General features: G+C 44.1%; 1 protein-coding gene across 3 annotated transcripts in view; it reads right to left on the bottom strand.

The window, feature by feature from the left end:
• Positions 1–14,863, bottom strand: part of MTHFR (methylenetetrahydrofolate reductase) — a 79,640-nt gene that overhangs the window by 17,759 nt on the left and 47,018 nt on the right. For all 3 annotated transcript variants that reach the window (XM_078642211.1, XM_078642210.1, XM_078642209.1), the window contains exons 2-3: positions 7,654–7,902; positions 6,536–6,774 (exon numbers count right to left, since the gene is read on the bottom strand). In XM_078642211.1, coding sequence (XP_078498337.1) covers positions 6,536–6,774; positions 7,654–7,892 — 478 coding nt within the window. In that variant the 5' untranslated portion in view covers positions 7,893–7,902. The remainder of the gene's footprint in view (positions 1–6,535; positions 6,775–7,653; positions 7,903–14,863) is intronic.

The raw sequence follows: 14,863 nt of genomic DNA, 5'->3' as shown, positions 1-14,863 counted from the left end.
TACTCAGACTTCTGACCGAATTCCTATCAGCAAATCACTAACTTCTGATGAGAGACTCCAACCATGGCGAAAATTGAGATTCATTGCTCTAGTGGTAGAGTCTAGCCACAGATTAAGACACTTCCCAACAATGAGGTACTGTTACTACAGCATAAACATTTAAACCGGGGGGCATGCACCCTGGAGAGGACATTCCGTCAGTTTTACCTTTGCTAATACATGATGAGACCAACCACTTTGTGTATCGCCTCCAAAGAAAGTCATTTGCATTTTTTCTCGAAATTCGTAAGCATGGCCGGCTCTAGGGCGATGCGATCGGTGCCACCGCACCGGACGTGGACTTGGGGTGGGGGCGTCAGTTTTGCAAGTAGTTTCTCATTTTAAAAGCGACTGCTGCCCCTTTCCTGACCTTAAGCAAGTATCAGGCATCAATTAAAATGTCAAGCTAACTCTGGTGATTATTCCTCTTTCTGGAAAGAGACCGGAGGTTTGTCTTGGGGAAGTTTTGACTCATACGAAGTAGCGCAGAGGGTTAAAATGCTTGCTGCTAAGAACGTATATTATGCAGATAAAGCGCATATAATGTCAATAGATCAGTGTGTTACTGCTGCTGTAAGTGAGTTTCTTTTGTAACTTGTCATTTATAAGTCAAAATCCTAATATAAAACATTGAGCTATTAACTGTCAGCAAAGAGCTCTGTGTAAACTGCAAGGTATATATTAGAGCTACATGTATTTTTGCCCAGTCTTTTATCTTCCTAATCTTGTGAAAAGGGTTCATTTGGGTTGAAAACAATTCTTTTTATGAAAGGGAACCCGTAACAATGATATTACATTTCAAATTCAGAATTTGTGCTTTTCCAGAATAAGGACTCTTAAACTATATTGCCTACCGGTATTGATGATACGTCACTCCTACACCAAAACACACAAGATGATGGACGGAATGTTGCACAATGGCAAAACATTCACCCCCAGTCACAGATCTGGGTTTAATCCATTGTTATTTTGCTCACCAAGCCACCCCAGTTCAGACATGGCCATATGCAAATTAGTCTTCGTGCTGTGCCTTATGGGAACAGTCCAGCCAGAACTGCCAAGCCATGTCTTCCCTGGACCGGAATCAAGCATCCTAGGACCGGTTTCTGGCTATCAGCCTTCATCAGCCAGGATAGCTTGACTCCAGTGGCGTAGTGAGCACGGGACCCACGTCTGGGCATACCCTTCCCACATAGGGTGAACAGCAAAACACGCAAGATGATGGACGGAATGTTGCTTAATGGCAAAACATTCACCCCCAGTCACAGATCTGGGTTTAATCCATCGTTATTTTGCTCACCAAGCCATCGCAGTTCAGACATAGCCATATGCAAATCAGTCTTGACCCTGTGCCTTATGGGAACAGTCCAGCCCGAACTGCCAAGCCATGTATTCCCTGTCACTCCTACACTACACCTTGTAGTCCAGTTTGATGTAACATTTATTATACACTGAATTACACACATTGTCTCTATGCAATGTGTGTGTGATGTAAAGTTCTGCAACACCTTACGCTGGTATGAGTGGCGCTATAAAACTAAATGAATCTGAGAGGCTGTGGTTGTAGAGATTTGATGGGCACTGTTAGTGCTAGTGAGGGAATTTGTGCTAGAGGTGGTCATTGGGGGGATGCCAACAGACACTGTCGCACAGGGTGCCACCAGCGCTAAAGACGGCCCTGTTCGTACGCCTCCAAAGAAAGCCATTCGCATTTTCCCCCGAAATTCGTACATCGTAGCAGTGAAAACATTTTTTTGTTTTTCCACTGCTCTGACTTCAGAGACGCTAGTGATTGCTAAGCACAGCTAAAATCCTGTTGGTATCGTTTATACGTGTCTTTGTCTCTTCACTGAAGTAGTAAAGGGGTGCATGACCATACAGACGCCTAATATTGCCAAGATGTAAAGTGTAACGGTTATGTCAGCAGGTGTGGTTCAGCGGTACAGGGGGAAACCTTACCATTCACGAGGCTGCTTCTTCATTCCGTTTCCTTGATCCCTTCTTTCTTCTCCTTGCTAGTACTTTGTAACAGTAGTCTCAGGGCTACAGTGGATGTTCTACAACCAACACAAAGTACCATGGCTCAGAGAGCATGATGGGCGGGGGGCATCATAAAAAATCCACCTCTGAATATGTCTAATGGAATATGCACAAAAGGTTCATTCTGGCAATGCGGACCAAGCTGCCTGCATGAACCCTATCCACAGAGCTGAAAAGAACACCCTGTACTACGTGTATTAGTTTATGCATAAACTTAAACAGAGAGCTCTAATGGCCTATGCTTATAGATCACTGGTGTTAAAAATGCCCCACCCACAGCCATTTTAAGCTCAGAACCAAAAAAAATAAAAAACAAAGCTACATATTGGGGTTCATTCACAAGTCTCTCCTTGAGTAGGTGTGATTTATATTCGGAAATTCTGAGGTCACAGACAAGTAAACAGAAAGTCAAACCTATGAAAAGATATTTGTGAATCTAGTCATAAGAGCTTATTGTCTATCACCAGACAGCAACAAGGTCACAAGCAAGGAGACTGCAACTTTACCAGCTTTGTATTTAATGCTCATTTTCGCACACGATCATGAGGGTGAGAATTAATGGAATCCCTTAAAGTTTATTTCCTGACTTTGTGGTTTGAATTACAGGCACTAAGTATATTCCAGTGAATTTAGTACAACTGCATAAAAAATGTATTGCTTTGCGCAACTATTTCCGTTCCCTTCCTGTATTTTTTTAAATTCATGCCACCATGTATTAGAGACTTGTTTATCAGTGTAGGAGTTTAAAAGGCATAACGCTGCATGCCATTCCTTCTCTTAAGGAGGGTGCTGATCATCTTATCACAGCATGATGGTGAATGTAATCATGCTTCCTTAAATGCCTTTCCACCTGCGGTGCAGGTCATTTCTTACCTTGTAGAGGTGCTGATTATTCCTACACAAGGAATTCTTGCGTGCATGTCATTCCTTTCCTGTGTGCTCATTCAGTTAGATTTTCTGTAATGCACAGGTAAAGGATATTTTTACTTCGTTCGTGCAGGTAATTTTTAGTTTGAGCCTAGCGGCAGCGCGCATGCAATGCTCACTCTGCGAGACTGCTGTAGTAGAGTATGGGAGAGAAGCAGCGCCCACTCTCTTCCCATATTTTCCATTGGCTTATGTTGTTGTCTTTCATGAATACTGCATTTGGATTCGTTAATAGGCTTGTTAATCCCTCCTTAGTATGGCCTTGTTTTCATTTGTAACCTCCCATGGCTACTGGCCCCTTTACTTCAGTTGTAACAGGGGACCTGCTATTTTAAGTCTGTAAGCACTATTTACTTTATTGAGTCTCTCTAACTTCAGGTAGGCCATGCACTGCTACAGCGGAAACCGCTTGTGTTTTTTTATGCAGCACGGCCGACTGTAACATGGGCGGCTGCTTTCAATCACTTTAACCCGGCACTATCTCGTATCTGTTTCAAACCCCCCCCCCCATCCCAACTAAAATGGATTTAGAAATGATTAGCAAATTAAATCATGTGAATTCCAGGTAGCACATAATCGTGTGCTAATGGGCTGAAGCTGACATCAGCACATCTGTGTTACATGTCATCAGCACTAAAACCACCTGACAGGTTGTTTTCAAAAGCCTGTTTTATTAACAACACCACCAATCCCACCACCAATCCCACCACCAGAACTATCACCAGCAATCCCACCACCACCACCAATACCATCACCACCACCAATACTACCACCAATACAACCACCACCAGTACAACCAATACCAATACCACCTTCACCAATCCCACCACCACAAATACCACCACCACGAATAGCACAACCAATACCACTACCACCACCAATACCACCGCCAATACCACCACCAATACCACCACCAATACAACCACCTCCAATACCACCAACACAATAAAACCGCCACCACCAATACCAATACCACCATCACCAATACCACCACCAATTTCACCAATATCACCACCAATACCATCACCAATACCAACACCGCCACGTCCACCACCACTAATACCAATACCACCACCCCCAAGACCACTGCCAATACCATCACCAATACCGCCAATACTACCACCACCAATAATACCACCACCAGCAATACTACCACCAGCAAGACTACCACCAGCAATACCACCACCAGCAATACCACCACCAACACCATCACCACCAATACCACCACCAGCACCGCAAATACCACCTATACCAATACCACCATCAATACCACCACAACCACCAATACTATCACCAATACCACCACCACCAATACCAATACCATCAATACCACCACCTCAGCGCCTCTCGTTCACTAGTAATAACAGGGGCACTGTACGAGGCCAGAGCTGCAGCCGAGACCATCCCTCCCTCTCTCCATGCCTGCAATAAAGCACAGCCACCCTGCACCAGGAGGTGAAGCCAGGGCCCTACTGCAGCTGGAGTGTTTTGGTTTAGGCCAAGGATAGCAATGACATTACACAATGCCACACTGCACATTCAAATCAGGGAGAGGGCAGGAAATAGCCCCCCTGCTCTTCCTCCTGTGCCACAGCAGTGTAATCACAGAGCAAAAGGTGTTGAAGCGCTTTATTAGTGTTTATAGCTCGCATCATATGCAACTTTCACATCACACTTTGTGTCTGTGAAATTTACAACACTTGCACATCTTCTTCACTGCAGTATTTATCACTACTTTGAAGATGTCGCAGGCCGGCCTCTTCCTCTGATACTTACAATCTAACAAGCGGTCGAGAAGGCCCTTTATTGCAATGCAATTGGTCTCGCATTTGTGAGAGTTTACGCTATTAATATTCTAAATTACAATGCCTTTTATTTATGTTTTAAAACCCAAAACATAAATAAAAGGCATTGTCATTTACAATGCCAATCGCTCAAACTCGCTTGAATGCCAGCCCTATAGCATTGCAAATGCTTGTTTTCTTATGTGAGCAGCAGGTGGTTTGTTTCATTCGTGATGGTGCACAATACCTCTTTCCAACGTGTTGATGCAAATGAATGACTGCATGTTTGCCGATACATGGCATTTCTCTTTTATGTGATGTTTCAGTTAATTTCTTCCGTATTATCAAGAATCAATACTTCCGCTATCAGGTGACGCCATTCCTGGAGTCACTGGAGCACAGAATTACTGTGAATCATTTTTTCAGCATAGCTTGGCGACATCTTCAGATATTTGCAAGGGTTTATGGTTAACAACATATGGTCTGTAAGTCCTCCACCACATCTTGTGGTGCGATAAAATCGGAAATTGCATTTTCACTGCAATTTCATCTCTGAATTATAGCAAATCTTTGATCTGACAAGTGTTTTGCTCCAGGACCAGTTTTAAGCTGAACCATAACTGCACTCCCCTGCAAATCTGGCCTTGTCTCCAAAGTTCCTAAAACTTCCTTGTACCCATTCCTATTACAGGAGAGTTTCTGCTTGTGTCCTGTGCCAGCTGGGCACAACTTGGGGCAGCAGTGCTTTTCACATTTCTGGAAGGTTTCAGTGCCAAATGGGGAATGACTGCATTTGCCCTTTTAGTTTTGTAGCCCCAGATTTCCGCCTGTAGGGTAGCAGTCCATTAGACAACACCTGGTAGTGTTTTTCCACGGCCACCCACCAGCTTCTGAATCCTGAATTCAGTTAAACTCTTTTGTTCCATAAATAACCAAGGAGATTAGTAATCTTGTTTATCCGTTATCAGCCACTCCAACCACCTGACCTGAATGTGTAAGCTGGTCTGTTTGCCTAACAGAGCTTGAGTAATATCCAGAGTAGCATTCTGGCATACTACCACCTCAGGTGACATTTTCATCCTCATGCGGGTATTGTATATTGTTTTCAATAAGTGTGGTCCACCTTTGTTGTTACAGTAATCAAACAATCTTATATACAAAAATTATCACACAGAGGGTTGCACCTTCCGTCATAGCTGCTATAATGCCAAAGTGTGCTTCCCAAATATTATGTATTGCATGTTCCTGGCTTGGTATATTTTATCTCATATTCTTGAACTGCAGGATAATATTCAATGACTGCAAACCTTTATCAACAGTTTTATCTCTTATAATCCAAAATTCCTGTTATTAGTCCTTTAGGGGTTTGCAGTCGACTGGTCATTTCTATCATACCTACTTAAGTTGCCTGTCGACTTGTACTATATGTAATACTTGTGCATACTGTTATTTACCCTAGTACTGCTAGAAGAAACCCGAATCCCTGTGCAGATCTTGGAAACATGTGAAGCTGCAGGTAATACATTCTCCATGGGAGGAGCAGGCACAATTTATTTGCAATGTGGAAATGCAGGTAAATGTTGCCTATGTGTGGGTGCAAGCAAATTCTTCCTTGTGTAGAGTGAAGATCATCCCTTTCCAAGTTGGAGGTGCAGACATTTAGTCCCTACGGGACAAGGAATTGTGTATCATCACATTGTTAAAAAGAACGTAGAGGCGGCATGAACCTTGTGAACATTTCTCACCTCCTCTGAGTGCCATTATGTTCTTCAATCCCAAGCGCTTCGCCTTCTCCAGATGTTTTGTGATTTCACTCTGACTGTGATTGACACATGTCATGTGTAGAACGGTTTCTAGGCCACAGAAGTTCACAGCGGTATTGGCGATAATCATTGAGGAGGTTTCTTTGTCGGAAGCAGGGTCTCCGGCTGGGTGCCATGTTACATCGATGAAGAGAGGCCCACCAGCTCCCATTCGATCAAACCTAGAACACAAGGCAAACATCCCTCTTTTTTATTCAGTCATTTGTAGAGTAAAAGCACACTGAAGACACACAACACTAACACATTCTGTCTCTACAAGAGCATCATCAAAACAAATTTACAATAACTTCCAGAGACCAAGGAAAGTGATTAAACTCTTTATGACACAATGATCCAGACAACTTCGCCCCACTTCATCTAGTTTCTCCCCAGCACCCCGCATGCCTCAAATCTAACCCTACCCCAATCTTCAATCTGGATCCTCCAGGAGACATAAATGCAGTCCTCCTTCAACAGAGGTTTAGCAAGAAGCACGAAGAGTCGCCCCAAATCCCCTTTTTATAACTCAAACATCTGGCGCTCTCTCTGACAATATGCGTTATATATATATAACACCACATCTACTCCTTTTACATCATGTGGTATTCTGTAAAACATTCAGACACTTTCCTTGCCTCTATACCAGGTGCATCTCAATGAAGCTTTAAAGCATGACTTCCTATACATTGTATTCATCTTAAGATAACTGATGACTCTACAAGCCGATCTCCCCAACATATGGTCCAACTCCAGAAAACTTTGCCATCACTGAATGAATGGTGGCTCTATAGGAATCATTCAGCCTCGTTCTCCATTGTAACGTACCTTGTACTTCTCCATTAGGTATTGCACCACATCCCTATCACTTTAAAAGTTGTACCTCCGTATGAGGCATGCAACTACACTTCATCCCCCTTGTACTATTAAATGTCCTGTTTCCCTACGTACATGATGCCCGTTTGTAAGACATTGCTCTATATGCCAATCCACCCCCCCAACACACTATTGTGGGCCTCCCCGTGACACATTGAACTCCACTCACTGCCCCCACATATGCACACCTGGAGATCAAGTTGACACTTCCGCTTGTAGTGCGTGGTGGGAAGAATTCTAGGGAGAACCATTTGTCTCCAGCTTCCATCCGGCGGCGCATTTTGTCCCGTAGCCGCTCATGGCGCTCAGCATCTAATATAGGAGTAGAGCATCTGGAGCTTTCCTTAGAGCCATCACTACTGCTTGCGCTACTGCTATCCGACTTAGAGGGATGAGGCCCATCAGGGCCATGGAGCTCGTTTACCATGATAAGCTTCCTGCAAACAAGAGAAAGGGATATGACGTGGGTCACAAAGGCTTGCAACAGAGGAGTATAAGCAGGACCTAATGTTAGTAAAAGCAACACACAAATATATTACAGTTACAAGAGCACACAGTCTACCATCAGCAAGCACAAGGTTAGATAAGAACGCAATAACAATCCCTAATCACACTCCAGCCACCGATGGACAAGCGTGCATGTGCAATGCTGGCAAAGGGGCATGACATTAGCGCACAACAGAAACTCAAATTCATATTTGTAATCGAAAGCTATATTACTACAATAGTAATCAGTTTTTGGAGTTCTGGTGAAAGATCATAGGGTAAGTAAGCAAAACCAAAAATACATTAATTCTAGTGAAGGAATAATATGCAAGTGATATGCTGGATTCTACCCAACAGTTCCACTCTCACCACTCTAGTTTACAATTTCCAGAGGAAAGCTGGGCTATAATTAAATAATTGAACCTTCTACCAAATCTCTATCATGCTGGCTTTCTAGCCAAACCAATGGAAGCACAGTAAGTCCCCGCCATCACAACACCGATTGCCTTTTACTTCACCCTGAAATGCCACCCCCTACTAAAAGAGAACGTGAAATGCCTGGAACTACAGGAGAGTCAGGATACCATCAACTAATTTACCCATGACATAATAAGGGTCTCTGGAATCTAAATTAAATCTTGTACTCAGGACAGGAGGGGGACTTGGGGGAGGCCTGGTCCAGCTTGTTCTTTTTGGTTTTTAACATTAACCCACTATATTATAGTATATTGTCCTACTGTTAGTGCTTTAGGGAATACAAAATAGGTGTAGGACAATAAGCCTCTTCTCAAAATGGGGTCTCTGAGCCCAATAGAAGTAGGTGAAATTGGGTCCTTTGAAAGGTTGCATTGGTTGTACCCGTGTCAACAACTTTCATTGCTATTTCAGTTTTTAATCTTGCTCATTTGGTGTAAACATATAGCAATTGCCAATATCACTGCCTTTATCCAGCTGCATTGCTTCTGCTCATGACATCTTCCAAATGACTCGTCGTACGACTATGACTAGGCCCTCTTAGTGTAAACAGCCAGTGCGTTGTCTCCATTGTGGCTGGGATTGCGTTATGAGGATGCCCATGAGCATGCAAGAAACTCAATGCCAATGAATGCTACATCACCGGCGGCAACAAGCACATATAACTTCTAAAGAACACATCAGACAAACCACCTTGCAAACATCCAACACAGTATAGAGAGACCATAAAATCTAGATACTATCGTTCAAAACAGCAACACCACACACTAACATCCAATTGAACACACTGGATAGAAATCCTTAACATATATCGATCACAACCCAGGTACTCTACATTGTGAACTTTCACAACACCTAACAGGACACTGCACCAAGAAATACCATTCACAACTATCCAACCACAAACCAATGAGCATATGTTATGACTTAGAAGATGTGCAAGCAATAGGCAAAGACTTTCAGCTTCACCCCTCTATCACCCAAACACCAAAATCATACAGTTACAGCTTAGCGAATAAGACATACAAGAGAATAAGATCAGAACACAATACATATAACATCACCAGAAACCGAAACACACTGCAGTCTGTGATGTGTGCACTATGCAATTGCCTATAACTACTTGATAGCTGTTGAGCTTACTGTTATCAGCAATTCTTCTAAATCGAGCTGAAGAGTCATAGAGAATTTATGGATTATGAAAAGCATTCACTTCTTGCTGGCAATATAAACATTGAAGTTTTAATATACAGCCCTAAAGAAAACTCCTATTGAGAAGGACAAATGCACATATAGGGGTTGATATACCAATATTCCAGTTGCAAAAACTGGTCTCAGATTGTGTGCTGACTTTTTGTGAATAGAACATGATTATGCAAACTGACCTACCTACAAATAGGTTGGTTCACCAAACAATGCATCTCAGTGTATTGCCGAACGACCTGCCCAAATATTCATTAGGGAGGTAGCAAGTCGCCCCCTGTGATTTGCCACAATCATAAGGATGGTGGCCTGCAAGGGTCAGCAGACCACCATGTATATAAATCTTTAAATATTGACATTTCTTATGTGGTCCATGTTCCGTAGAGGAAACATGTTGGACTTGGCCCTTCTGGCAGGTTCACCCCTAAACTTTTTGGTTTGATAGGTGACCTGGTGTTAGTTGTTTTTGGCTTCTGCGCACTTTACCACTGCGTCCCTGTGTAAAGTGTGTGCGCTCTCTGAGTGCATGTTGTGAGATTGGCCTGCCCTCCCATAGGAATGCATGGGGAATGTATGTGTCCATGGTAGTTCCTGGTGTGTGGGGAGTGCAGGCTTGAGTTTGGTATGTGCGGACTTGTGAGAATGAATGCTGCGCGATGATGTGTGCGGCGTTCATGTGTCTAGTGTGGAAGGGCCACTTCTAGAAGTTGGCATGTCTGTGTTGTAAATGTGAATTCCCTGTCTGGCTTGTGATTGGCTGGAGCTGGCTGGTGTGCCTGGCTCCAGGAGTCAGGATTGGTCTGCCCCGGTGGTGAATGGGGAGATCTGCATATTGATGGCAGGGAGGAGCTGCACCTGGGTCCTGAATAGGGCTGGGCTTTCCCCTCACAATGCTGGCTCCGCCCCCTGTGGTGCGACTGATGACCCTAGCCTGTCCAGTGAATGGGAAGAGGGGCTGAGCACAACAGAGTGCTCCAAAACCAGCTGCAACTGGCTTTTCCCCTTAACCCTGCAGCCTAGACAAAGGATTTAGGTTTATAAAAAGGGGCTGTGACCCCTTGCAACATGTTCTCTTTCCTGATCCTACCTTGAGGGGGGGTATTCTGCTGCTGGGCGCCAGGAGGACCGCCACTGGGGACAGCCTCCCTGCCTGGAGGGCCCTGTGAGCTGGCCCCTGGGCCCAGCCTTTGCACACCCCACCTCCTACAAAGACTTTTGCTGGACTTTGCCTGGATTTGTGGCTTTGGTTGCTGAAGCGCCTGGGCAGCGCTTTGTTTCTGCTTTCGAGGAGCGCTGTGCTTTTCATCTGCAGCCCGGAGCTGCAGTCCCCTTTCTCAAGGGATCCCCCCTTGTCTTCATTTTCGGGCGGGTGCCTACCCCGCGCATTTGCCCTTTATTTTTGACCCCTGACGGGTGCCCACCCCGCCAGAGACTCGTGCATTCTCGCGGTGCCACCCCGCTCATTAGTAATCTATTTTTGACCCCTGACGGGTGCCCACCCCGCGTTGAACCACCGCGGCGACCCGGAAGTGCAGAAGTCACAATAGGAAGTGAACGGGAGCCCACCCCGCGCTCCTGGAAGAGGATTGCATCGTCATCTCCCAGGGCTCCCGAGAGTATGGGAGAGCCCCGGACTGCCACTAGTGCCCCGCGAGGAGAATAGAGCGGCTGAAGGTGCAGGCGGGGCTACGGTGTTGGAAGAGAGCCCCGCGCTGCCCGAAGAAGAAAGGACCGGAGTCCCCCGAGAACCGCCCGGTAGGTAAAGGAGGGCTGGTGGGGGCTCCGCGAGTGTGACAGTGGAGCCGGTCCCAACCCGGCTCCCGTTCTGAGCGGGCCCGCCGTTGCTGGCCGCTCCAAGGATGGGGGCATTTGTTTCATGCCTGAGAGAGGCACAGTAGTATTCAGAGCCCACGAGGGCCATTGTCTTGCGAGTCCCCAGAGCGGGACTCCAGTGCGAGGACATTTGTTTAGAGCCTGAGAGGCTCCACCTGCACGGGGGCATTTTGTTTATTTAGAGCCTGTCGAGGCTCCAACGATCCCGGGGGAATTTCTTCTGCTAGTGGAGCGGCCCCGGAAGGCAGCAGGCCGCTCCCCTTCAATCTCAGCCCCAATTATTTCTAGAGCCTAGAAGGCTCAGAGGGCACATTGCGGTTTAGAGCCCATGAGGCCCCACCGGGCAGAGTTATTAGTCAGATCCCCAGAGGAGATCCAGGAGGCACGCTGGTGCCAGGATCAGTTCCACAGCTGCCCAGCACTAAGTGGGCAGCTGCTTAGTTTAGGCCTGAACCGTTGCGCACCCTTCTGTGTGCTGCCTGCGCAGCCTGCCCTGACTTTGCTGGACACAGGGCGTTTCAGCCCCTGGGAGGCCAAGTTGGCCTGGGGTCAGTTCTGTGATCTTTTGCGCAAATGGCATTACTTGCCTGATATGATCTACGCATAATATGCAATGCCTTTATGCCTATACCTCTAAATGTATGTATGTTTATGCTTAGGAGGTTGTTTTACCTAATATAGTTATACTAGTGAGGTTGTGTCCCTGCGTGATCTATGCCTAAGGTGGTTAGGGTTGCGTAGAGTGTACCTACCTGTTAATAGTGGTTACTGGTTGTGTTCTACACTTGTTCTTTGGTACTACAATTATTCTATGTTCTAAGTGCTATTTCTACTAAGTGCTGATTCTGACGGTGGCCCATGTGGCACTGTCTCATGTATATAATCCCATGTAAATTCCGCCTGTGCCGGCGGCACAGTGTAAATTTGTGTTTATTATCTAATGTGTTTGGTATAATACAAAGGCTATTTTTATATATACCCTTGTGTGGAGTTCCTTTTGTGTGGGGCCTGGGATGTTGTTGCTGGTGGGTGCGTGCGCAAATACTTAACTTACATTGCCTCCGGGATCAGCCTTACTGCTCGTGTCACGTTACCTAGAGGGTGAGCAGGGGTTATCTTTGGCTGTAACTCCCTTGCCCTGACTAGAGTAGTGCTTTCTGCCTGGCTTTGGCGCAAGCCTTAGCCAACCGGAGATCCCATTTCTAACAAAACAGAACTGCATTTGAATTTTTTTTTAACGTTTCAATGAGAGTTGGTAATGATCCTGTGAAACCTACTCTCCCTGAAACCTTTTTCAACATTCACAATGGGGATGGAGTCCAAAGGAGACCACTACTCCTTTGCAAATCAGTTAACACCTCAACTTGGGAGTCGGTAACTGAGCAAATGTTTGTAACCACAATACACCACAATTTGGAAGAGATGCCCACAATACACACCTTCTAGGTAGCGATTCATAGCCCATTTCTAAACTAAGTTACAGATTCAGAAACACTTTACTGAATTGTTAAATGTCTTCAGTAAATACAATATACGTTTTCTAACGATTAATGTACTGGAGGGTTTGCAACAGTTTTGGGCATACACCCTAAAACAATTCTGTTAAAAAGCTTCCAAAAGCAGGCAGTGATATTATTCTACCTGAAAATCTCATATTATGATCTAACTACTAAAGCTGTCATGGCTGGAAATAGGGAAGGTTTAGAAGAAAATCAAGGGTTTAACAGTCTATTGTGAATGGACTTAAGGACACCCATAGTCTGAGCAGTCCTTAAGTCTTACTAACTGGAAAATACCAGGTCAGGACTAAAGATACTAGATCAAGTTCATCTTTATTGCATGCATACCCAAACTTTGTCACCAACCCCCCTCAGGATCGTTTTATGTTGACTCACTTTAGGCTGAACCAATTGCATTGGTTTCTAGCGGACCCTATTGGTTGGAACAAGGCCGATAATTTAGCCCCATGCATCTGTGATAACTTCTCTGATCAGGATACTTTTAATTTTGTCCTGTTTTGTGACTTTTATCGTGTCCCTCATAGACAATGTATTCTTTCCTTACTCAAAGAAAAGCAGTTACTCAGGCCAGGCCTGATTTTAATTTTTTTAGAAATGTTAAATAATGAATTTGTTTGTTTTAATGTTGCCAAGTTTTTAATAACTGCTGTTAGACGGAAAAAAAGAAAAAGAAAAAAAAAGCAGAGGGCAATCGGCATTTTTAATATGTGGTCATTTTCATGGTGTTATCTTAAACATTGTATTTTTAACAATTTTTGTGTTTTTACAATGTTAAGATCAAACCTGTCTTTAAGGCAGTTTATCTTTTGCTGCTATTTTCTATATGCCATGAAGGGTTTTTATTGTGTGTTTGTATCTTTCATGGTTTTTATTAACCAATTAAAGATTAATTTGACTGACACTATTTCAGCCTGTGCGGCCACTTGATTCTCTTTTTGAAGAGCAGAAAGTGCTTAAGTTCAATTAAAAATGAACTGATAACACACTACTTCTATCTTGGGAAGGGAAATTATCTTACAGAAAGATGATAATGCAGCCATATAGAACTATAGTGTCAGGTGTTAAAGTGCTTGGAAAGTGCTTGCATAAGAAACTTCTGTTCCGAGACCTCTACATTTGTTTACTGAACTTCCTTCTGGGTTTAATAATGTTAGGTTATACCACTGCATGCCATCACACCTCAAGAAAGCTGCATATGTGTCAGGGTAGCAGTACAGAGAAAAAGACAGGTGACAGAGACATCTGGGATATCCAGCCTCAAGTCTTGTGATCGCATCAATTTTCTTTCTGAATTTGGGGTTTTCAAAGAAGAACAGCACAAGACCTTATTGAGCTAGTGGTGAACTTCCAGTCATTGTAATTGTGATGCAGTGGGGACCAATCACAAGTTCCCACATCAAAGATTAACATTTCACCTAACTGAATCCCAGATTTTCTGGACATAATACAAACAAACCCGCTCCACTTCTTGAATCAACCTCCTTTAGACAATTTCAGTAAACTGCCCCAATCAGATCTAACTAATGATTGGTTCGCCCCTGCTTTGAAAGAGCTTAAATCTTCTCACAGAAAAGTAGAAAGAAAGTGATGTATTTGGCAGGAAGAAGAAAGCTGCACCCATTATAAACAGCTGTTGAAGCCCTATAAACAGGTCATCAGATGTGTTAAAATAAGGTTTACTGAATATTAAATTAATCTGGCCTCAATTCAATCCAAGAAGCAATGTCAAGCACTACCATCCTTTAAATCACCTAATCATCTAGTGTCTACTCTATAAATGGATTTGTAATTTTGTGACTATTTGGTAGGTTCCTTTACTACCAAAATCCAGAGCATCTATGAGTTTCTCTAACATGGCAGCCAGAAATGATCATGAACAACA

This window comes from Lissotriton helveticus, chromosome 5_1 (genome assembly GCF_964261635.1).
Source record: "Lissotriton helveticus chromosome 5_1, aLisHel1.1, whole genome shotgun sequence".
NCBI classification, from domain to species: domain Eukaryota; kingdom Metazoa; phylum Chordata; class Amphibia; order Caudata; family Salamandridae; genus Lissotriton; species Lissotriton helveticus.
Note: the sequence above shows the minus strand (reverse complement) of the source record. Positions and strands in the feature narration are given on the sequence as shown.